Here is a 23,468-nt window from a genome sequence, read left to right as displayed (position 1 = left end):
TGCGACGCCCGCAGGATGCCCCTCGGAGACCACGGGAGACGGAGAGACCTGGAGCAACAGGGAGACGACACCCCCGTCACGTGCGGGAGCGACCACCCAGCGACGAGGGGGGCAGCCACAGGCCCCCGTCACATCCGAGCCAGGACACCACTACCCAGGACACCACTACCCAGGACACCACTACCCAGGACACCATTACCCAGGACACCCCTACCCGGGACAGCACTACCCAGGACACCCCTACCCGGGACAGCACTACCCAGGAAGACGAAATACCGGACAGTGACTCAGAGTGGATGGGTGGAGACGAACCCCCACCCCAAAGTGCCATGGACTCAGAGTGGGACGAAGAGCACGACACAACGCCACTGCTGTCACCAACACCCTCCACCATTGCAGAAACACTCACCACGGTTGGGCACTTTAGTGATGAGGCGTCTGGTACACTCACTGGTGCGCACAACACAGCCGTCCCGGTACAGCAGGTGGAGGTAGGAGCAGCAGAGGGACCGGGCGGTCGGACGGCAGCCCAGCCCAAGCGAACATCTGCCGCCCAGATGGATCCCGGGTTCCTGCAGTTACCACACGCACACATAGATCCGATGCAACCACCGACCCGGAGACGAGTGAAGAGGGTGACGGGCGGCTTGCGGCGGCTGCGGTCGCAGGATAAGGAGTCCACCCACGTCCAGGAGCTGGGAGTGGTGCCGATCATGCGTGCCACCCAGGCTGACACCGCACGGGTGGCGTCCGCGGTGGAGGCAATGGGTGCGACGATGTCAGACATGGGGAACGGTTTGCGAGGCCTGGGACCTTCCGTGCAGGCGGCGTCTGTGGCCCAGGAAATGGCTGCCCTCTCACAGGAGGCCATGAGCCAGTGCCAGCGCCAGATGGCAGAGGCGCTCAACGCCATAGCCCAGTCTCAGCAGGCCATGGCCCAGTCTCAGCAGGCCATGGCCCAGTCTCTGCAGGCCATGGCCCAGTCTCAGCAGGCCATGGCCCAGTCTCAGCAGGCCATGGCCCAATCTCTGCAGGCCATCGCTGAGGGCATCGGCGCCAGTGGCCATGTGCGAGCCGGCGTCGCACTGTCACAGACAGGGTTTGCCAACCCCCTGGGCTCCATGGCTGCAAACCTGCAGACCCCTGTCGATACCAGCACGGGCCTCCAGGACTGGCAGCGCCAGATGTCGGGGGGGGCGTCGGATGGCCAGTCCGTTCGCATCCCCCACCCATGTAGAGGTCTGGGGGCCATCGGGCACCCCGAGGGAGGAGGAGGTGGTGTGGTCCGGCCCGGCTCCCTCTGTAGGGGAGGCCCCGGTACACCGCGACACCTTGGACTACCCCCCCCCCTTCTGTCCCAGGTGCATCGGGTGGGCAACGGGCAGGACAGGCTGGCAGCTCGCTATCCCAGTCGCCCGGTCCGCAGCCTGGCCCATCTAGGCCAGGACACCCCAGGAAACGGCCGCCAAAGGGATCCAGTGTCAGAGGGCAGGAATCACAGGAGTCCACCTCCAGTTCTGCTGTACCGTCTGGGGAACCACATAGACGTAGTCAAAGGGCCCGTAAGGCCAAACAATTAGACACTGAGTAAGTTGGCACGGGTGCAGGGCACAGATGAGTTTTAGGGGCTAGGGCACGTGCATGAACTCCTTTGGTTATTAAAGTCAATGTTACACCTACCGAAGCTGCCTTTGTGCGTAACGGTGGACAGCCACCCGCCTGTGTCTACCCCGTCTGCCCTGACCATTGCCCCCATCCCCCTCATCTGGGGAGGACTGCGCCTCTTCCTGCTGCTCCTCCACTCCGCCCTCCTCTGCCTGCGGCACATCGCCCCTCTGCTGGGCTATGTTGTGCAGGACGCAGCACACCACTATGATGCGGCCGACCCTATCTGACCGATACTGGAGGGCGCCCCCAGAGAGGTCCAGGCACCTGAAACGCATCTTCAGCACGCCAAAGCACCTCTCGATCACTCCCCTTGTCGCTACATGGGCATCATTGTAGCGGTTCTCCGCCTCATTGCGTGGCCTCCGTATAGGCGTCATCTGCCACGATCGCAATGGGTAGCCCGTCGCCCAGCAACCAGCCCCTCAGCCGGGGATGGCGTCCCTCGTACATGCCGGGGATGGATGACCGCGACAACACGAATGAGTCGTGTACACTGCCTGGGTGACGGGCGCAGACGTGCAGGATCATCATGCGGTGGTCGCAGACCACCTGTACGTTCATCGAATAGGTCCCCTTCCTATTAGTGAACACGGCCCTGTTATCTGCAGGTGGCCGCACGGCGACGTGCATCCCATCGATCGCGCCCTGGACCATGGGGAACCCGGCCACGGCAGAGAAGCCCACGGCCCGGGCATCTTGGCTGGCCCGGTCCACGGGGAAGCGGATGTAGCGGTGCGCCATGGCATATAGGGCATCTGTCACTGCCCGGATGCACCGATGCACCGATGTCTGCGATATGCCGGACAGGTCCCCACTCGGTGCCTGGAATGACCCCGTTGCATAAACGTTCAGGGCCACCGTAACCTTGACGGACACGGGGAGAGGGTGTCCCCCGCCAGTGCCACGCGGTGACAGGTGTGCCAGCAGGTGGCAGATGTGTGCCACGGTTTCCCGGCTCATCCGGAGTCTCCTCCTGCATTCCCGGTCCGTGAGGTCCTGGTATGACTGCCGGGGCCGGTACACACGGGGTGCCCTCGGGTGCCTCCGTTGCCGTGGGGCCACGACGTCCTCCTCCCCCTCCTCGTCCTGTCGGTCAGGTGTCCCTCCAGCCTGGGCGGCTGCCGCCTGCCACTCTGCGGCAGCCTGCGCCGCCTCTCTGGCACGCTCCTCCTCCTCCTCCTCCTCCTCCTCATCCAGGGCAACATAGACATGAGCGGCTGCCACCACGGCGGCCAACATCGCTGGATGATCTGAAAACATGACGGCCTGGTGGGGGGGAGGGGAACGACGACATGTCATCATTGCCCATATCCCCTCCTCCCCCCAGCCAGGTGGCATGGACCGCATGGGTCCAACTGTTGGACGCTGGCACCTGGCCAGGTGGACCAACTCACTTGCCCTCCCATCCCCCTCCTCGGCACAGACCCCCCCCCTAACCCCCAACCTCCACCCCGCACGGACCCCCCCCCAACCTCCACCCCAGCACGGACCCCCCACCCCAACCTCCACCCCGGCACGGACCCCCCCCCCCCCAACCTCCACCCCAGCACGGACCCCCCCCCAACCTCCACCCCGGCACGGACCCCCCCCAACCTCCACCCCAGCACGGAACCCCCTCCAACCTCCACCCCGGCACGGCACGGACCCCCCCCAACCTCCACCCCGGCACGGACCCCCCCCCAACCTCCACCCCGGCACGGACCCCCCATCCACCTCCCCGGCATGGACCCCCTCCCGGCACTCCCCCGGAGCCCAGCCTACTCTAACCACCCCCCCCCTCCCCCCCCGCCGCACACACACACACACAAGCCGAGACACACCTCTCCTCACGCATTCAGACTGCGGCCACGCCATTGCCTGCCCAGAGCCAACCCCCCAGGCCGTCACTCACCTCCACGCTGGTCGGCGTGAGCCTGGAGCACCGGGTCACGCCGATGAAAAGGAGGTTTGATTCACGTCGACGTGAACGGTCATCACGTCGACGGGACTTCAGCCCATCCGGAAGGGAGAATATCGGCAGGCCGAAAATCGGCTGCCTTGCGCAGACCCGTGACATTCTCCGCGGCAGCGGCGCCATTAACGCCCCGCCGACTTTTCTCCCTTCGGAGACTTCGGCGGGGGCGGGATTCACGGCGGGGGGTTAATCCTCTGGGGGGTCGGAGAATGACGCCCCTGGTCTTACTAAACAAATAAATTAAAAAAAGAAATAACAAGGTGGATCGAGGAGGGTAGTGCAGCGGATGTTATCGACATGGATTTCAATAAGACATTGACAAGGTCTCACATGGCAGACTGATCAGAAAAGTGAGATCTCATTGGTACAGGGGAAGATAGCAGGTTGGATCCAAAATTGACTCAGTGATAGGAAACAAAGTATAATGATAAATGGACATTTATGTGAATAGAAAACAGTCCCCAATGATGATCCTCGGGGCTCAGTGTTATATATTAATGATTTAGACTTAAATGTGGGAGGCATTTGAATGGGAAATTTGCAGATGACAACAAAAATTGGCCATGATATTGAAGAGGATACTTTCTGACATCAGAATGGTATCAATGCTTTGGTTGACTGGCAGAGAAGTAGCAAATGGAATTCAATCCGGAAAAGTATGAGGTAATGAATTTCGGGAGGGCAAACAAAGCAAGGGAATACTCAATAAATGGGAAGATATTGAGAGTGGTCGAGGAAGTGAGAGACCTTGGAGTACATGTCCACAGGTCCTAGAATGTGGCAGTACAGGTGGACAAGGTGGTCAAGAAAGATCTGTTTCCCCTAGTTGAGAGGTCAGTTAGCAGGGGGTATCGTTTGAAGTTGATAGGTATAAGGATTAGAGGGGACATAAGGAAAAACTGGTGGTAAACGTCTGGAATTCACTGCTTAAGTTGGTGGTTGAGGCCAAAACGCTCAGCTCATTTAAAAGGTACCAGGATTTGCATCTGAAGTGATGTAACCGACCACGGACCAGGTACTGGAAAGTGGGATTAAAATGAGTGATGAGATCCTTTTTTCCCCTTTTTTGTCCAGTGGAAATACAATGGATGGAATGGCTTCTTTCTGCACCGTAACTTTTCTGTGGTTCTATGCTTTTCACCAGAGAGCATATGAAAGTGATGGTCTGAGCCTCCATTATTGCTTTCCTTGCAGCCTATGATAAATTTAATCTAGTCCAGGCAATTTATCCACTTTCAATTATGCTAAATTCCTTAACATTTCCTCTCTCACCCTATTTATGCCATCCAGTAATTCACACTCCTCTTCCTTAACTACAATATCTGCATCAACCTCCTCTTTTGTAAAGATGCAAGTATTCATTCAGAACCATGCCCACATCCTTCACCTCCACAAAAAAGTTACCTTTTTGGTCTCTTATTAGTCCCACTTTGTCCTTAGTTATCCTCTTGCTGGAACAGCTTGGGGTTTTCCTTGATTTTACTTGTCAACATTTTTTCATGTCCTCTCTTTGGCTTCCCCAATTTCCTTTTTAATTTCGTCCCTGCACCTTCCATACTCCTCGAGGCTTTCTGCCTTACTAGGTTCTCAGTATCTGCCAGAATAGATATCATAATAGAGTTGGTGAAAACTTGTATCTGTTTCTTGGTCAGCTAAAATGCATCCTCATTCAGCTACTTACGTAAGCAAACCAACACTAATAATATAGAAATGAGTGATCCAGACCAATCTTACCCTGTACCGGATTGAGGAGGTTTTGGTAAATTCATAATTTTTCATGATTGCTCATTTTTTCCAACTTTTGTGTTGGGCTGCTTAATATTTATTTCAATAATCTACAAAAAGATAAATTTAAGTGAATTAATGTAAAGCCACTAATGTAATGTATAATAAAACAGAACATGCTGAAATAGTTAGCAGGCGTTGCAGCATTTGTGGAAGGAGAAACAGAGTTAACATTTCAGTTCTCTCCAAGGTAGAGCAGAGTACTTTCTAAATGGAAAGAGGTTAGGTATAGTGGATGTCCAAAGAGACTAGTAAAATCACAGAGTCTGTATCACTCTGCCGCTCTGTGGTGCAGCGTATTGATGCTATTACATCAGTACTGCTGCAATCACAGTACCATCTTTTGATGAGTAAGCAGTCCATGCTCCACACCCTGATATCATGTTACTGCTAAGAGGGCAGGAAGGCTGCCCCTAGAATATTGCATCACTCACCATATTCATTCATATCACGGGTGAGGTTAGAAACTCTTTCTATGAAGAAAAGAGGGGCATAAGCTGTGTCCTGCTCCATGGTCCATTGACTTGAAGCACTGACCATATGTTGTGTTTCAATATTGTTGTTTGCAGATAATGTACTTCCATATTGATGTCTATGTTCTCCAGCATGCAAGTATAATTACTTGACTATATGAAATGAAAATGAAATGAAAATCACTTATTGTCACAAGTAGGCTTCAAATGAAGTTACTGTGAAAAGCCCCTAGTCGCCACATTCCAGCGCCAGGTTCAGGGAGGCTGGTACGGGAATTGAACCGTGCTGCTGGCCTTGGTCTGCTTTAAAAGCCAGCTATTTAGCTCGGTGCTAAACCAGCCCCTCATACCCTTTGAAAATGATAAAGGTCTAGCTATAAGTTATATTTTTGTAGGATAATGTTTTTTGCTTTTATTTCAGGAACATTTACTGCTGGAACCGATGTATGAGATTCCCAATTCAGGTATCATTGCTCTTCATGTAGATAAGGATGTCGTTGATGGTAAGAAGGATCCACAGTATGTTAGGTAAGCTTCTGTACTTGTACCATTTAGATTGTTGTGAATATTAAACGTTTCACTGTTGAGGAACTAGATAAGCAAGCTAAAAATCAGAAAATTTAATTTGTATGACACAATAATAATGTACCTGGACTGTTGGGCCGCACAGTGGTGCAGTGGTTACATAAGAACATAAGAACTAGAAGCAGGTGTAGGCCACCTGGCCCCTCGAGCCTGCTCCACCATTCAATGAGATCATGGCTGATCTTTTGTGGACTCAGCTCCACTTTCCGGCCCGAACACCATAACCCTTAATCCCTTTATTCTTCAAAAAACTATCTATCTTTAACTTTAAAACATTTAATGAAGGAGCCTCTACTGCTCCACTGGGCAAGGAATTCCATAGATTCACAACCCTTTGGGTGAAGAAGTTCCTCCTAAACTCAGTCCTAAATCTACTTCCCCTTATTTTGAGGCTATGCCCCCTAGTTCTGCTTTCACCCGCTAGTGGAAACAACCTGCCCGCATCTATCCTATCTATTCCCTTCATAATTTTATATGTTTCTATAAGATCCCCCCACATCCTTCTAAATTCCAATGAGTACAGTCCCAGTCTACTCAACCTCTCCTCGTAATCCAACCCCTTCAGCTCTGGGATTAACCTCGTGAATCTCCTCTGCACACCCTCCAGTGCCAGTACGTCCTTTCTCAAGGAGACCAAAACTGAACACAATACTCCAGGTGTGGCCTCACTAACACCTTATACAATTGCAGCAGAACCTCCCTAGTCTTAAACTCCATCCCTCTAGCAATGAAGGACAAAATTCCATTTGCCTTCTTAATCACCTGTTGCACCTGTAAACCGACTTTTTGCGACTCATGCACTAGCACACCCAGGTCTCTCTGCACAGCAGCATGTTTTAATATTTTATCATTTAAATAATAATCCCTTTTGCTGTTATTCCTACCAAAATGGATAACCTCACATTTGTCAACATTGTATTCCATCTGCCAGACCCTAGCTCATTCACTTAGCCTATCCAAATCCCTCTGCAGACTTCCAGTATTCTCTGCACTTTTTGCTTCACCACTTATCTTAGTGTCGTCTGCAAACTTGGACACATTGCCCTTGGTCCCCAACTCCAAATTATCTATGTAAATTGTGAACAGTTGTGGGCCCAACACTGATCCCTGAGGGACACCACTAGCTACTGATTGCCAACCAGAGAAACACCCATTAATCCCCACTCTTTGCTTTCTATTAATTAACCAATCCTCTATCCATGCTACTACTTTCCCCTTAATGCCATGCATCTTTATCTTATGCAGCAACCTTTTGTGTGGCACCTTGTCAAAGGCTTTCTGGAAATCCAGATATATCACATCCATTGGCTCCCCGTTATCTACCGCACTGGTAATGTCCTCACAAAATTCCACTAAATTAGTTAGGCACGGCCTGCCCTTTATGAACCCATGCTGCGTCTGCCCAATGGGACAATTTCCATCCAGATGCCTCGCTATTTCTTCCTTGATGATAGATTCCAGCATCTTCCCTACTACCGAAGTTAGGCTCACTGGCCTATAATTACCCGCTTTCTCTCTACCTCCTTTTTTAAACAGTGGTGTCACGTTTGCTAATTTCCAATCCGCCGGGACCACCCCAGAGTCTAGTGAATTTTGGTAAATTATCACTAGTGCATTTGCAATTTCCCTAGCCATCTCTTTTAGCACTCTGGGATGCATTCCATCAGGGCCAGGAGACTTTTCTACCTTTAGCCCCATTAGCTTGCCCATCACTACCTCCTTGGTGATAACAATCCTCTCAAGGTCCTCACCTGTCATAGCCTCATTTCCGTCAGTCACTGGCATGTTATTTGTGTCTTCCATTGTGAAGACCGAACCAAAACACCTGTTCAGTTCCTCAGCCATTTCCTCATCTCCCATTATTAAATCTCCGCTCAGCGGTTAGCACCGCTGTCTCACAGGGCTAAGGACCTGGGTTCAATCACGGTCCCAGGTCACTGTCCGTGTGGAGTTTGCACATTCTCCCCGTGCCTGCGTGAGTCTCGCCCCATAACCCCAAAAAATGTGCAGGGGAGGTGAATTGGCCATGTAAAATTGCCCCTTAATTGGAAAAAAAATTATTGGGTATTCTAAATTTTTTTAAAAATGTACCTGGACTGTAATTACTGCAGAATCACTGTCAAAATAGTCAGAACACTAGCTTCTCGGACAATTCTGGTCTGTATTTTTTACATATCGTAAGGTATATTTTGTTCTATTTATGTAGTTAAAGAGAACTTATCTTACTCTGTTATTGTAGATCAGTGGCAGCTTGCTAACATAATTTTCTTCAATATTATACAAAGAAAAAAACATATGCTGCCTCCACTATTGCATTTGTATGACTGCACTTCAGATTTTAACTGACAATACATTCTTTGTTCATGTACAATGCCCTCAATGATCCTAGCTTGTGTCTATAAACTGATAACTTTTATGTTTTAAAGTGTGTGTTTTCTTAGCTTCTCGTTTACATTGCTGTGTGAACGGAATTACAATGGTTGCTTCTCACAGGGAACTACCAAATGCACGTGACAACCGCAAGTTAAGCAGCCAGGATCATGGCTGGATGAAAATAATTGACACCAATAAATGATCAGTCAAATACTGCTGGGGTACAAAGTGAAACAGGCTTTTTGGAAGATAAGCTGACTCAAGTAAAGCATTCTCATTTGTGATCAATAAATGGAAGACGTTTGCACATGTAGGCTCTTCTCAACTTATTCATTTCCTGTGGATAGGGGTGGTGGGGGATGGGTGTTGTTGAGTGATTACTATATATTGTACAATTTTGCAGAAAATAATATTTCAATGTTTAACACTTTTCTTTAATAGCCCCCGCCCTAGTGTAATAAAGCAAAATGTTAAAATGTCTAAACAAAGGTTTAAAACAAAATGTTAATACCATACCTTTGTAAATAATATTTTATTTCTTCATTTGTCAGACTGATTAAATAGTGTTCAAGAATGTAAAACAAATTAGTTATGCCTGTACATTGTAAATATGAATAAGTGAAATTTATTTCTGTTTATTTTAGTCCCTTTGTCACTGTTTGTACAGAAACAGTTCTGCGTCACGGGCAGTCTCAAACTATAGAGCCAACCTGGAAAGTATTTTCTAATCTGCTTGCAAAATTGATTATGTCTTAAATTTGTATTAATATATATCATTGTATCACATATGTAAGATAACTATGACAAAAATAACATAGTTCTTTCTTCCCTCAAATGGTTTTCAGTGTTTGTTTTCTTAAAGAAAGGGTCCTGGGCCCAAGTTCCACTGTTGAAAGTGTCAAGGGGCAGATCTTATGGCTCTGCACGACCATCAGGAGAGAACCCCTCTTAACTCATAGAATGGCAGATGGACTGGGCCTCAAATGGGCACTGCAGACTTCCTCACTGCAGCGCATTTGAAAAAGTGATTACCTTTCTCTTGGATAGCCATAGGTCATTTACTAAACCTAAAATAGGGCTTGTGCCAACTTTTAGTTGCTGGCAGTTCTGCTGGCCTTATTAAGACATAATTGGCACAAAATGCACCTTGAAATAGAAGAGGGAGTGGACAGTCACATATACATATTGACTAGAATTTGCAGCACCAGGAAAACAGCAACAAAAACAACTCATGTTAACATATCAGGTACGATTTAACAGAAATATTTTGTGTCATTTCAGGCGGATTTAGCTGGGAGTTTCTCCCCCGCTCTGTTGGCGAGTTCCCCACCGCTATCTAACCATGCTTGGTCACTTTTCTGGGCCCTGGGAGTTTCTCTCAGGGCTAGCCCACACTTTGGACTCGATCGAAATGCCACACTACGCCCAAAAAGCAACATGCCATGGTGCAATGTGGCCGATAGAAGCCGGGCGACCCCACTCCCGGGTTCTACCCAACTCGCAACGCCTCGCGAGATATAATGTGAAACTTTGTGATGTAAATCCCACCCATTGTGGGCGGGATCACTTCTTATCAAATCTGCATATTAGAGCGAGACAGCTAGAAATCTAAATAAATCACATCCACTGGCTGTCCTTTGTCTAACTTCCTTGTTATCTCCTCAAAGAATTCTAACAGATTTGCCAGGCTTGACCTCCCCTTGACGAAGCCGTGCTGACTCAGCCCTATTTTACCGTGCACTTCCAAATACTCTGCAATCTCATCCTTAATAATGGACTCTAAAATCTTACCAACGACCAAAGTCAGGCTAACCGGCCTATAATTTCCCATTTCTGCCTCCATCCCTTCTTAAACAGGGGTGTTATTTACCAAGTCCTGTTCATCCATCACCTCTGTGCTCACTGACCGACAATGGTTCCTGGTAGGCAATGTCTCTATTTTAAAATTATTTTCCTTGTTTTCAAACTTTCAATTGTCTTGCTCCTCCCTGTTTCTATAAACTTCTCCAAGCCTGCAAGCGTGTGATTTCTGCACTTCTCCAAATCTTACCCTTTGTGCACCTCTAATTTTAATTAATCCATCATTTGTTGAATCCAAAATTCAACTGGATTGGATTTTGTTTATTGTCACATGTACCAAGGTACAGTGAAAAGTATTTTTCTGCGAGCAGCTCAACAGATCATTAAGTACATGAAAAGAAAAGGAAATAAAAGAAACTACATAATAGGGCAACACAAGGTACACAATGTAACTCCATAACACTGGCATCGGGTGAAGCATACAGGGGTGTAGCGTTAATGAGGTCAGTCCATAAGAGGGTCGTTTAGGAACTGCCAAAGTCCTAAACCAGTGATTCCCAAATGGTGGGTCTCAATCCCAACTGGGATGGTAGAAACAAGGAATGAGGCTGCAAGCTCCCCCTTCTCCAAGTTGGCGTCTCACACTGACACCGAAGCCCGGCTGTACCCAGCCTGCCCTTGCCCGACTCATGCCTCGGTCTCTCTCTTTCTCTCTCTGTGAGTAGTATCATTGTGATTTGCAATTTTTTGCTGTTTTATTGAGCTGCTAAATAAGTTTGACAAATAGTTATTTGGTAGTACAGAATGTGAGTATTGCTGAAAAAAGAGATGCTGTCAAACCTTTCATCTTTCACTCACCAGGACAGTACACAAGTTCAATCAACAGTAAAGGGAACAGAAATTTAGACTGCATGAGAAGAGTGTGCTGATTAATTGGCAAGCAGACTCTGATTGGTGAAAGTATTACCACGGAGAATGCTGTATAGAACAGTTCACTTTTTTTTCAAATTGAAACCAGAAGGGCCAACTCTGGTCAAGGCATTGCCATTGAGCTTGAAGCAGACAATGACTGTCCCCAAGGATTTATTTAGTTGAAACAGGCATAAGGCATGGTCATGCGCCTTCTGTCTGCAAAGGACAAGGCCCTGTGTGTCAATATATTTGGCTTCTGGCATGCATAAATGTGCCACACTATGAGCCCAAAATGATAATCTTAAATAAAAGCAAATTACTGTGGATGCTGGAATCTGAAACAAAAATAGAATTACTGGACAATCTCAGCATGTCTGACAGCACCTGTAGAGAGAGACTGGAGTTAATGTTCAAATTCTGGATGGCTCTTTGTCAAAGCTGGAGAGATCTGGAAATAGGATCACATTTATACCACTGTTGGGCGGGGGGGGGGGGGGGGGGGGGGGGGGGTACAGGCATGGAGCAGTGGGGTTGGATAGAGGGCCAGTGAAGCCCAGCACAAACTGGAGGAACAGCACCTCATCTTCTGATTAGGCACATTACTGTAGTGATATGCATAAGCAATTGTACATGTAAATATGTTTGACCTCCGACCACTAGGTGGCAGGCAGGTTATACCATGTGACACTGCAACCTGGGGTAGACTGTAGAAGAGGTTGTCATGGTTAGTTGTGTTTGTGATTGTTCCAGTTTGTTAGTATTAGTTTCCAACCCACAGCTTGTTATACAGTAATAAATTTGACTAGTCTAGAACTATATGTTCTTTGGTGCACTGACTCAATTATTACCATGCACTAGAACATAACAATTACAGCCTTCCAGACTTAACATTGAGTTCAACAACTTCAGACTGTGAACTCTCTCCTCCACCTTCATCCCATTTTTATTTTGATAAATTTATTTTCATTTCTTCCATCGATCTGTTTTTCCTCACCATTGCCCCCACCCCCCACCCACCCCACTGGGGCCATCTATTCCCTGCTGCTAGTTGCCCTTTGACACACTGCTTACCTTTGTTCTGCCATTTACACATTCTAATTTCTTTATACGTCATTATTAGCACTCTTCTTAGACTTAATCAGCCCTACTTCCATTCCCTTTGTCCTTCTAACCACAACATCTTTGACAATCTCCACCTATCACTGGCACAGGATGTTGATTGTGGGGGATTCAGCGATGGTAATGCCATTGAATGACTAGATCCTCTCTTGTAAATGGTCATTGCTTGGTAATTGTGTAGCATGAATGTAACTTGGCACTTATCAGCCCAAGTATGGATATTGTCCAGGCCTTGCTGCATTTGGACACAGACTGCTTCATTACCTGTGGCGTTGCAAGTAGTGCTGAACATTGTGCAGTCATCCGTTAACATTCCCACTTCTGACCTTATGATGGAAGGGAGGTCATTGATGAAGCAACGGAAGATGGTTGGGCATAGGACATTACCCTGAGGAACTCCTGCAGTGATGCATAGGCGGACTGACTTGTCAGATTGAGGACCACTGGTGCAGCCCGCTCTGCAAACTGTACTGGTCGTATTATCCCGAGGCCATCCAACCACGAGATTTCCGACTCTACTTTCGCAATCAAAGAGTATGGGACTGGTCGAGCCATGAAATTATTTGGTAAGGCGTCAGGATCCACATAGATCTTGGCTTTCGCTCCTTTTATTTTACTGAGGCCCTCTTGGAATACTTTGGGGTATTTGTTAATAACCTCACACAATCCCTCGATCCCTAATTTAAAAACTACCAGCCAGTACTGTTGGTTCTTCTGGAGCCAATCCCTGCCCATGAGACTAGGCCCTGGCCCTCACACGGCTATGAGTAGGAATCGTGCCGACTGCTGTCCATAAGCTATCGGGGTTGTAGTGGTCCCCATAATATTTAACTGTTCTCCCATGTATGTGGTTAATCTGGCCCTGGTGTCCTTTAGGTTTAAGGGCAGAATACCCATACAGAGGTGCTGGAATGCCTGTTTCCCAATGATGGAGACAGCAGCTCTCATATCCACCTCCAGCTCGAAGGAATGACTGTTGATAAGCAGCCTTATCCTTATTGAGGTGACCCTGGTAGTGGCAATGCAGTTTAACTGCATCATTTTGTCCTCCAAGAACCGGTATACTTGCAAGGCATGTGCCTGAGGTGGTTTTGGCTTCTGGCCTGGGTGGCATGTGTACAGCTGATTCTGGCAGCCTTACCTAGAGTCATCGATGTCTACAGCATGGACACAGGCCCTTCGGCCCAGCTTGTCCATCCCTCCCAGTTTCTATCACTAAGATAGTCCCACTTGTCCACATTGGGTCCATACCCCTCTAAATCCACCCTGCCCATGTAACGGTCTAACTTTTTTTATAGGAAAAAATTGTACCCGCCTCTACCATTGCCTCTGGCAGCTCGTTCCAGATGCTCACCACTCTCTGTGTGAAACAATTTCACCTCTGGTCTCTTTTGTATCTCTCCCCTCTCGCCTTAAACCTATGCCCTCCAGTTTTAGATTCCTTTACCTTTGTGGAAAAGATGTTGACTATCCACTCTATCTATGCTCCTCATTATTTTATAGACCTCGATAAGATCACCCTTAAGCCTCCTTCGCTCCAGGAAAAAAAGTCCCAGCCTCTCCTTATAACTCAGACCATCAAGTCCTGGTAGCATCTTCGTAAATCTTTTCTGCACTCTTTCTAGTTTAACAATATCCTTCCTATAATAGGGTGACTAGAAATGAACACAGTATTCCATGTGTGATCTAACCAATGTCTTGTACAACTTCAACAAGATGTTCCAACTCCTGTATTCAATATTCAATATTCTGACCAATAAAACCTAGCATGCTGAATGCCTTCTTCACCACCCTGTCCACCGGCGACTCCACCTCCAAGGAGCTATGAACCTGTACTCTAGATCTCTTTGTTCTGTAACTCTCAACAAATTCTTACCATTAACTGAGTAGGTCCTGCCCTGATTTGATCTACCAAAATGCATCACCTGTCATGTTTAAGTAATGTACCTTTAAGAAATGGAGCTGATCATATTACTGAAGTGATGTCAGAGGGTGGAGGGAGCTGAGCTCACTTCTGCTTTTGGTTTCAGTTTTGAGGAGGCAGCTGGGAGTGCCTGTGTGTTTTGCTGAGAGCTGCAGGAAGGAAACACAGAGCTGGTCTGTTGATGTCTGCAAATCCAAAGACTATAAATATATTGAATGTAACCTCATGTCTGTTTTGAAGGTTTGAAGTCTTTTGGATGTTTTAAAGGAACAGTTTGAAGGATAATTTAGTGTTGTAGTCTTTTGGGGTTATCTTTGAAGTAATGGGTATTAAGATATTCAATGTTTGTTTTGTTTTAAAAATCATTTGTCCATAATTGCTGTATCACACCTGGAGAGTATGCCGTGTGCTCCCCACACCACAATCTATTAAAAGTTGTGCATCGGTTGAACTCCATTCTGTAAACCCAGACCCATAACAATTGGGGGTTCGTCTGGGATAAAAGTCTATCTATTGGATTGACTTAGTGAACTTAAAGACAGTGAGGGGTGAGCATATTGTGGTTGCTTTTCCGGTGTGGTATTCGAGTTTAAGTGGGGAGCATGTTGTGGACAATGGCTCGTTCAGAGGCTCAGACGTTTTTGGGGTAGAGACGGTCACACGCAGTACCTTACGGACAGAGACTAAAAGCAGACTGTTATATTTGGCAAAAACATTGCAGTTAACATTACCTGACAAAATGCAAAAAGATGAGGTAATTATGGCGGTGGTTAAGGATTTAAAGTTGCCTGAGATACCGTTTGATTCATTGGAAATGGCAAAAATTCAGTTGCAAATTTAAAAATGGAACATGAGAAAGAATTAAAGCAGCTTGAATACGAAAGAGAGAGAGCGGAAAAAGAATGAGAGAGAGAGGAAAACGAAAAGTACAGGGAAGAAATTAGAAAAGAAAGAATAGCCCTAGCAGAACAAAAAGAAAAAGAAAGGGAGATACAGATCAGGGAAAAAGATAAAGAGAGAGAGTTTGAACTACAGAAAATGGCCATGAAACATGACAGTCAGTTAAAATTGGCAGATGTAAAGGGAAACGTACAGTTGGATGATAATGATGAGGATAGTGAGAAAGAGTGTCAAATTCGAAGGCTTGGTGGGGATCTATTTAAATATGTCCAAGCATTACCAAGGTTTGACAAGAAGGAGGTAGAAGCCTTTTTCATTTCATTTGAGAAGGTAGCTAAACAAATGAAATGGCCACAGGACATGTGGGTATTACTGATTCAAACAAAGCTGGTAGGTAGAGCTAGTGAAGTGTTTGCATCACTACCGGAGAAGGTATCTGGAACGTATGAGGAGATGAAAAAATCCATCTTAGGTGCACATGAACTAGTGCCTGAAGCCTACAGACAAAGGTTTAGAAATTTAAGGAAATCATTTGGTCAAACATACATGGAGTTTGAAAGGCTCAAACAGAGTAATTTTGATAGGTGGATAAGGGCTTTGAAAATAGACCAAATGTATGAAGCTCTCCGAGAAATTATAATTTTGGAGGAGTTTAAAAATTCAATTCCTGATGTAGTGAGAACTCCTGTGGAAGAGCAGAGGGTTAAAACTGCAGGGTTAGCAGCAGAAATGGCAGATGATTATGAATTAGTTCATAAATCAAAGCTTGGTTTCCGACATCAGTTTCAGCCTGTGAGAGATAGAAACTGGGGACATGAGAAATACTCAAGTGGTAAAGGTAAAGGTGATCTGATGGGAGATAACAAGGAGAGTGTACCTCAGATTAAAAAATAAATCCAGGAGGGTGGAAAAGAAATGAAAAGTTTTAAATCTTTTCACTGTAATAAACTAGGCCATGTAAAGTTACAGTGTTGGTGGTTGAGGAAAAGCACTGGGAAGGCTGATGTGGTAAAACAGGATAAGACAGTGGGGTTTGTCAAAGTGGTAAAGGAAAGCCCAAGTGAAGCGAAGGAGGTGCAAACGATTGTACAGCCTGATCAAGAGGTGATTGATAAGAAGGTGCCAGATCTCTTTGAAGAATTTACTTGTGTGGGTAAAGTTTACTCACGTGTATCAGAAGGAGCAGGTAAAGAAGTCACAATTTTAAGAGATACAGGAGCTAGTCAATCTTTCATGGTAAAGATGAGGAATTATGTAGTTTGGGAAGAATGTTGCCAGAAAAGGTGGTAATATGTGGAATTCAGGGTGAGAGGTGTAGCGTTCTATTATATACGGTAAGGTTGGAAAGTCCAGTGAAGAGTGGTGAAGTGGTAGTAGGAGTAATAGAGAAACTAACTTGTCCAGGAATACAGTTTATCTTGGGGAATGATATAGCTGGATCGCAGGTGGGAGTGATGCCTACTGTGGTTGATAAGCCAGTGGAAAATCAGACAACTGAAGTGTTGAAGGACGAATATCCTGAGATTTTTCAGGATTGTGTAGTGACAAGTTTGCAAAGTCACAGGTTAAGACATGAGGAGAAATCAAAGAGTGAAGATGAAGTTGAAGTGCAATTATCAGAAACAAATTTTGATCAGATGGTTGAAAAAGAACAAGAGCAGGTAGAGGATGAGGCGGATAACTTTAGTTCCGGAAAATTAGCGGAGTTACAACAGAAAGATGTAGAAATAAAACGGATATATCAGAAAGCATATACGGAAGAGGAATCTGAGAGTATACCAGAGTGTTATTACCGTAAAAGTGATGTATTGATGAGAAAATGGAGACCTGTACATATGCAGGCGGATGAAAAGTGGGCAGAGGTTCATAAAGTAGTATTGCCAGTAGGGTATAGAAAGGAGGTGTTGCGAGTGGCACATGAGATACCAGTGGAAGGTCATTTGGGGATAAGGAAAACTCAAGCTAAAATCCAGAAACATTTTTATTGGCCTGGACTACATAAAAATGTAGTTAAATTGTCAATCATGTCACACATGTCAAGTGATAGGGAAACCTCAAGCAGTGATAAAACCAGCGCCTTAATACCCATTCCAGCATTTGAGGAACCTTTTACAAGGGTCCTAATTGATTGTGTAAGACCGCTTCCTAAAACAAAAAGTGGGTATCAATGTCTTTTGACTATAATGGATGGGTCAACTAGGTTTCCAGAGGCCATTCCATTACGTAATATTGCAGCTAAAATGATTGTGGAGGAGTTACTTAAATTCTTTACTAGATATGGACTACCCACAGAAATTCAATCGGATCAAGGATCAAATTTTACCTCAAAGTTATTCAAAGAAGTTATGGATAGTTTAGGAATAAAACAATTTAAATCAACTGCGTACTATCCAGAATCGCAGGGATCGTTAGAAAGGTGGCATCAGACGTTAAAGACAATGTTGAGGGCGTATTGTCATGATTATCCAGAGGATTGGGATAAAAGAATTCCATTCGTACTGTTTGCAATTAGGGATGCACCGAATGAGTCAACCAAATTTAGTCCTTTTGAACTAATTTTTGGTCATGAATTAAGAGGACCACTTAAATTGGTTAAAGAAAAATTGATGGGTGAGAAATCGGAAGTTACGTGTCAAATTTTAGGGAACCATTAGATAGAGCAGGTGAATTGGCTAGACAATATTTGAAAGTTGCACAAAATGTGATGAAACGGGTAGCGGACAAGAACTCCAAAGTTCGTAGTTTTGCCAGTGGAAATAAAGTTTTAGTGTTGTTACAAGTGGTGATAAACCTAGCCAAAAGTGAATTTGGAAAAGCCCAAGTCACTTTCCTTGGCCATACAATCGGACAGGGTCAATTGGTCCCACTTGATGTGAAAACAAAAGTTATTGGGGAGTTTCCGATACCCTTGACACAACGGGAAATAATTCGATTTTGTGGCATGAGTGGATTTGATCGAACATTTGTGCAAGAGTTTTGTAGCGTGATTGCTCCACTGTCGGACTTGCTGAAGAAACGTATTAAAAAATTTCAATGGACAGCGGAGTTTCAACAGGCAATAGACTGCCTGAAAGCAGTGGTAACCGATACTCCTGTATCCTGTATTGGAGAATTGCAAGGGACTCTGTGATCAGATTGAACTGAAGTATCTAACTTTAAAGAGAAATGCCGAGGCTTAGAGAAATGGATGGATTGTGCAGAGACTTTCTTGTTCAAAGAGACTGTCAATTGGGAAGGATTTCGGTTGGAGGAAGAAGAAAAAATAAATAAAAATGGACTATATTATTATACCAGTTTGCGTGTGTTGTTTTTTTTGAACCGGTAAAGTGTTTTTACTGTGTGCATTTCTTAATTGATGGTGAAAAGTGAAACCATCTTGAAGTTGATGGTTTATTTATTTTTTCTTGGGGGGAGGTATCATGTGAGAGTACCTTTAAGAAATGGATGTTTAAGCAATGCATCTTTAAGAAATGGAGCTGATCATATTACTGAGTGATGTCTGAGGGTGGGGGGAGCTGAGCTCACTTCTGCTTTTGGTTTCAATTTTGAGGAAGCAGCTGGGAGTGTCTGTGTGTTTTGCTGAGAGCTGCAGGAAGAAAACACTGAGCTGGTCTGTTGATGTCTGCAAATCCAAAGACTATAAATATATTGAATGTGACCTCATGTCTGTTTTGAAGGTTAGAAATCTTTTGGATGTTTAAAGGAACAGTTTGAAGGATTATTTAATGTTGTAGGCTTTTATGGTTATCTTTGAAGTAATGGGTGTTAAGATATTCAATGTTTGTTTTTAAAAGATTAAATTGAGTTCATAGAATAAACATTGTTTTGTTTTAAAAACCATTTGTCCATAATTGCTGTATCACACCTGGAGAGTATGCCTTGTGCTCCTCACACCACAATCTATTAAAAGTTGTGGGTTGGTTGAACTCCATGAAACACTTTGTGGTTCTGTAAACCCGGACCCACGACACACCTCACATTTATCCAAATTCAACTCCATCTGCCATTCATGGACCCACTGGCCCAATTGGGCACGATCCTGTTGCAATCTTATATAACCTTCTTCATTATCCACAATGCCACCAATCTTGGTATCATCTGCAAACGTACTAACCATGCCTCCTATATTCTCATCAAAATCATTTAAATATATATAAAAAATAACAGCACCGACCTCTGAGGCACACCGCTGGTCACAGGCCTCCAGTTTGAAAAACACTCCACAACCACCCTTTGGCTTCGGTCGCCAAGCCAATTTCGTATCCAATTGGCTATCTCACCCTGGATTCTGTGAGATTTAACCTTTTGCAACAACCTACCATGGGGTACCTTGTCAAAGGCATTGCTAAAGTCCATGTAGACAACACCAACTGCACTGCCCTCATCTACCTTCTTGTTTACCCCTCAAAAAAACTCAATCAAATTCGTGAGACATGACTGTCCCCTTACAAAGCTGACTTTCCCTTATTAACCCTTGCCTGTCTAGATGCCTGTCCCTCAGAATACCTACTGACAATTTACCCACTACAGAAGTAAGGTTAACCAGTCTGTAGTTCCCAGGCTTATCCCTACAGCCCATCGTAAACAAGGGCACAACATGTGCTACCCTCCAATCTTCACCTCTCCTGTGGCTGTCGATGATTCAAATATTACAGCTAAGGGGCCGACAATTTCCTCCCTAGCCTCCCACAACGTCCTGGGATACATTTCATGAGGTGCTGGGGATTTATCTATCTTGATGCGCTTTAATATCTCCAGCACCTCTTTCTCTGTAATATGTACACTCCTCAAGACATCACATTTTATTTCCCCAATTTCCCTAACATTCGTGCCTTTCTCAACAGCAAATACTGATGAGATATATTCATTTAGGATCTTTCCCATCCCTTGTGGATCATCATAGATTTCCTTATTTATCCTTAAGAGGCCCTACCCTCTCCCTTGTCACCCTTTTACCCTTTATGTCTCTGTAAAACCTCTTTGGTTTTTCCTTTGCCTTGTCTGCCAAGACAATCTCATGTCCCCTTTTGCCCTCCTGATTTCTCTCTTAACTCTACTCCAACAAGCCCTATACTCTTCAAGGGATCCACTTGATCCCAGCTGCCTATGCATGTCATATGCCTCCTTCTTCCTTTTGACATGGCCTCAATATCCCGAGTCATCCAAGATTCCCTACTTCTATCAGCCTTACCCTTCACTCTAAGAGGAATGTGCTCACCCTGAATCCTAGTTAATAACTTTTTGAAAGACTCCCACTTACCAGCTGATCCTTGCCTGCAAACAGGCACCCCCAATCAACTTTTTCAAATCTCTCGTCTAGTACCCTCAAAATTGGCCTTGCTCCAATTTAGAATTTTAACCTTTGGGCCAGAACTATCATTTTCCATCGCTATCTTAAAAACTTTGGTCACTGCCTTTGATGACTAACAATTATGGTCACTGGTTCCAAAGTGATCCCTCACTAACACGTCCATCACCTGCCATTACTTAATCCCCAAGCGGAGGTCAGGTTTTGCCCCCTCTCTAGTCGGGCCATCCACATATCGAATGAGGAATTCTTCCTGAATACACTCGACAAATTTCTCTCCATCCAAACCCCGAGGGCTATGGCTGTCCCAATCAATGTTGGGAAAGTTAAAGTCTCCAACTATTACCACTCTATTTTTCCGGCAGCTATCTGTAATTTCTTTACATATTTGCTCTTCAATATCCCACTGAGTATTTGGGGGAATATAGTATAGTCCTATCAAAGTGATCTCACCCTTCTTATTTTTCAGTTCTATCTACATAGACCTGGGTCATGCCCTTCAACTGCACCTACAGCAACTCTATGGCTGACACCTTTGATCCTCTGGAGAGGTTTGCTGGGTACTTCTGGGAATCCTGGAGTTTTTTTAAATGCCAGGAGACCCTGTCGGAATGTTGGGTTGTTGGTGGCGAGGCATGTGGGTGCCTTCCGTGAATATGCTGTCGTCTCTATGCGAGGACACTCCACCCAACCTGAGGATGCTACTATCCATCATCCTTTGAAGTTCTTGCACCTCTTTCTCAGCAATCTCTGGGGACAAAGCTATTTTGATATCCTTTTTGAGGTGTAGGCTAGACTCTGCCCGCTCAACATGGAAACTCATATTCTATGAAGCCCACAGGGAAATCAATCAGCCATGGTATTTGTGAGGGTATAACAAATGCCAACTCCATTAGGTTGGCTCTTTGACATCAAATGACTGTCTTAGTCAATGATCCTGCTCTCTTTGTTCTACTGCCTTATTCTATAATACCGGCAAACTTTCACTTTCCTTTTGACTTTTACTTTGAGCTGTAGGAAGAAGTTGGATGAAAGGAGTATCCATTGCTCTCCCTCTCTATGTCAGATTTCCTTTCAAGCAAATGATCTGCATGACACTGACAGCCTCTCGAATTTTCACTTGGTGTGTGAATACACCATGTCTCTTTATGTCAGTTCTAATCACATACTTTTCCTTACCTTAGTGTTTTTTTACCATGACCTTCCGAGCAGCGCTGAACTATTTACGTTTCAAAAATAAAAACAGAAAGTGTTGAAAAGAATGAGCAAATTTGGAAGTATCTGTGAAGCGGGAGAAATAGAGTTAATGTTTCAGGTCTGTGATAAGAGTTTTTCCAGCATTGTTTGTTTTTGTTTCAGGTTTTCAGCATCCGCAATATTCTGTTTTGCTCTAAGTTTCATGGCTACAGTATCGTGACTCCAGAATCTCATTAATTTCAGCATATTCTCAGTTGGCTGGACAGTTGGTTTGTGATGCAGAGTGAGGCCAACCGCACGGGTTCAATTCCTGCACTGGCTGAGGTTATTCATGAATGCTCGCCTTCTCAAACTTGCCCCTCACCTGAGGTGTGGTGATCCTCAGGTTAAATCACCACCAGTCAGCTCTCCCCAAAGGGGAAAGCAGCCTGTGGTTATCTGGGACTATGGTGACTTTTATTCCATAGTACTGGAGTCTTATTCCATAGTACCATGGCAGCACAGTAGCACAGTGATTAGCACTGTGGCTTCATAGCGCCAGGGTCCCAGGTTCGATTCCCAGCTTGGGTCACTGTCTGTGCGAAGTCTGCACGCTCTCCCGTGTCTGCATGAGTTTCCTCCGGGTGCTCCGGTTTCCTCCCACTAGTCCCTAAAGACTTGCTGTTTGTTAACTTTGGACATTCTCAATTCTCCCTCTGTGTACCCGAACAGGCGCCGGAATGTGGCGACTAGGGGCTTTTCACAGTAACTTAATTGCAATGTAATCCTACTTGTTACAATAAAGATTATTATTAGTAGTATTATTATCTTGAAGGCAACTGCTTAGACACAACATCAAAAGCATCTAGCCCCATCATGGTGAGGAAAACATTTATTTTATCCTGATTTTCTATTTATTTGTTTTCAGTGAAATGCATAACCACTAGTCCTCTTTGTCAGGGTTAATTCCCACCCCTATTGCCCCAAATATGCTTTTGGTACCAATTGTTCAATTACATACTGGGCTGACTCACTGTGCACCTGAGTAAGATAGTCACACAGAACAATCTTTCAAATCACTCAAACCTCCTCAAAATCAACTTTGGTAGTTCCGAACAAATATGTCACAATATTCTTCAGCCCTTAATTTCTCAAATGAAATGTAAAATAAAATGTCATCCCAGCCTTGTCGCTATCTTTTTGATGCGTAGCACTGAGTAAGACCAACGCATGCTCAGCTGCAGAAAGCCAGTCTTGACACAGCCTATTTTACACCTCCCCACCAGAGGGTGTTAAGTAATGGGTTAAGAGACATTGCAATTAGTTGTCTCATTTATGTTAAGTATCCATTAATTGACACTGATATGTAAAGGGGCTTCAGGTGGCCTCTGTCAGGTGGTGTGTTGTTGGAGTTTTGTGCAGAGGCTGTGGAAGTGAAATAAATGGTGTTTGGTAAAAAGGAACAGGACTTCTGACTCTTTATACAACGGT

At 45.4% G+C, this 23,468-nt stretch overlaps 1 protein-coding gene across 3 annotated transcripts in view; it reads left to right on the top strand.

Moving 5' to 3' along the window:
* LOC140430004 (ATP-dependent clpX-like chaperone, mitochondrial) overlaps positions 1 to 9,145 on the top strand; it is a 123,755-nt gene extending 114,610 nt beyond the window's left edge. For all 3 annotated transcript variants that reach the window (XM_072517575.1, XM_072517576.1, XM_072517574.1), the window contains 2 exons: positions 6,302 to 6,408; positions 8,959 to 9,145. In XM_072517575.1, coding sequence (XP_072373676.1) covers positions 6,302 to 6,408; positions 8,959 to 9,040 — 189 coding nt within the window. In that variant the 3' untranslated portion in view covers positions 9,041 to 9,145. The remainder of the gene's footprint in view (positions 1 to 6,301; positions 6,409 to 8,958) is intronic.
* Positions 9,146 to 23,468: the final 14,323 nt, after the last annotated feature.

This window comes from Scyliorhinus torazame, chromosome 9 (assembly GCF_047496885.1).
Source record: "Scyliorhinus torazame isolate Kashiwa2021f chromosome 9, sScyTor2.1, whole genome shotgun sequence".
Classification (NCBI taxonomy): Eukaryota; Metazoa; Chordata; class Chondrichthyes; order Carcharhiniformes; family Scyliorhinidae; genus Scyliorhinus; species Scyliorhinus torazame.
The sequence above is the reverse complement of the archived record's forward strand: the minus strand, read 5'-3'. Positions and strand labels throughout refer to the sequence as shown.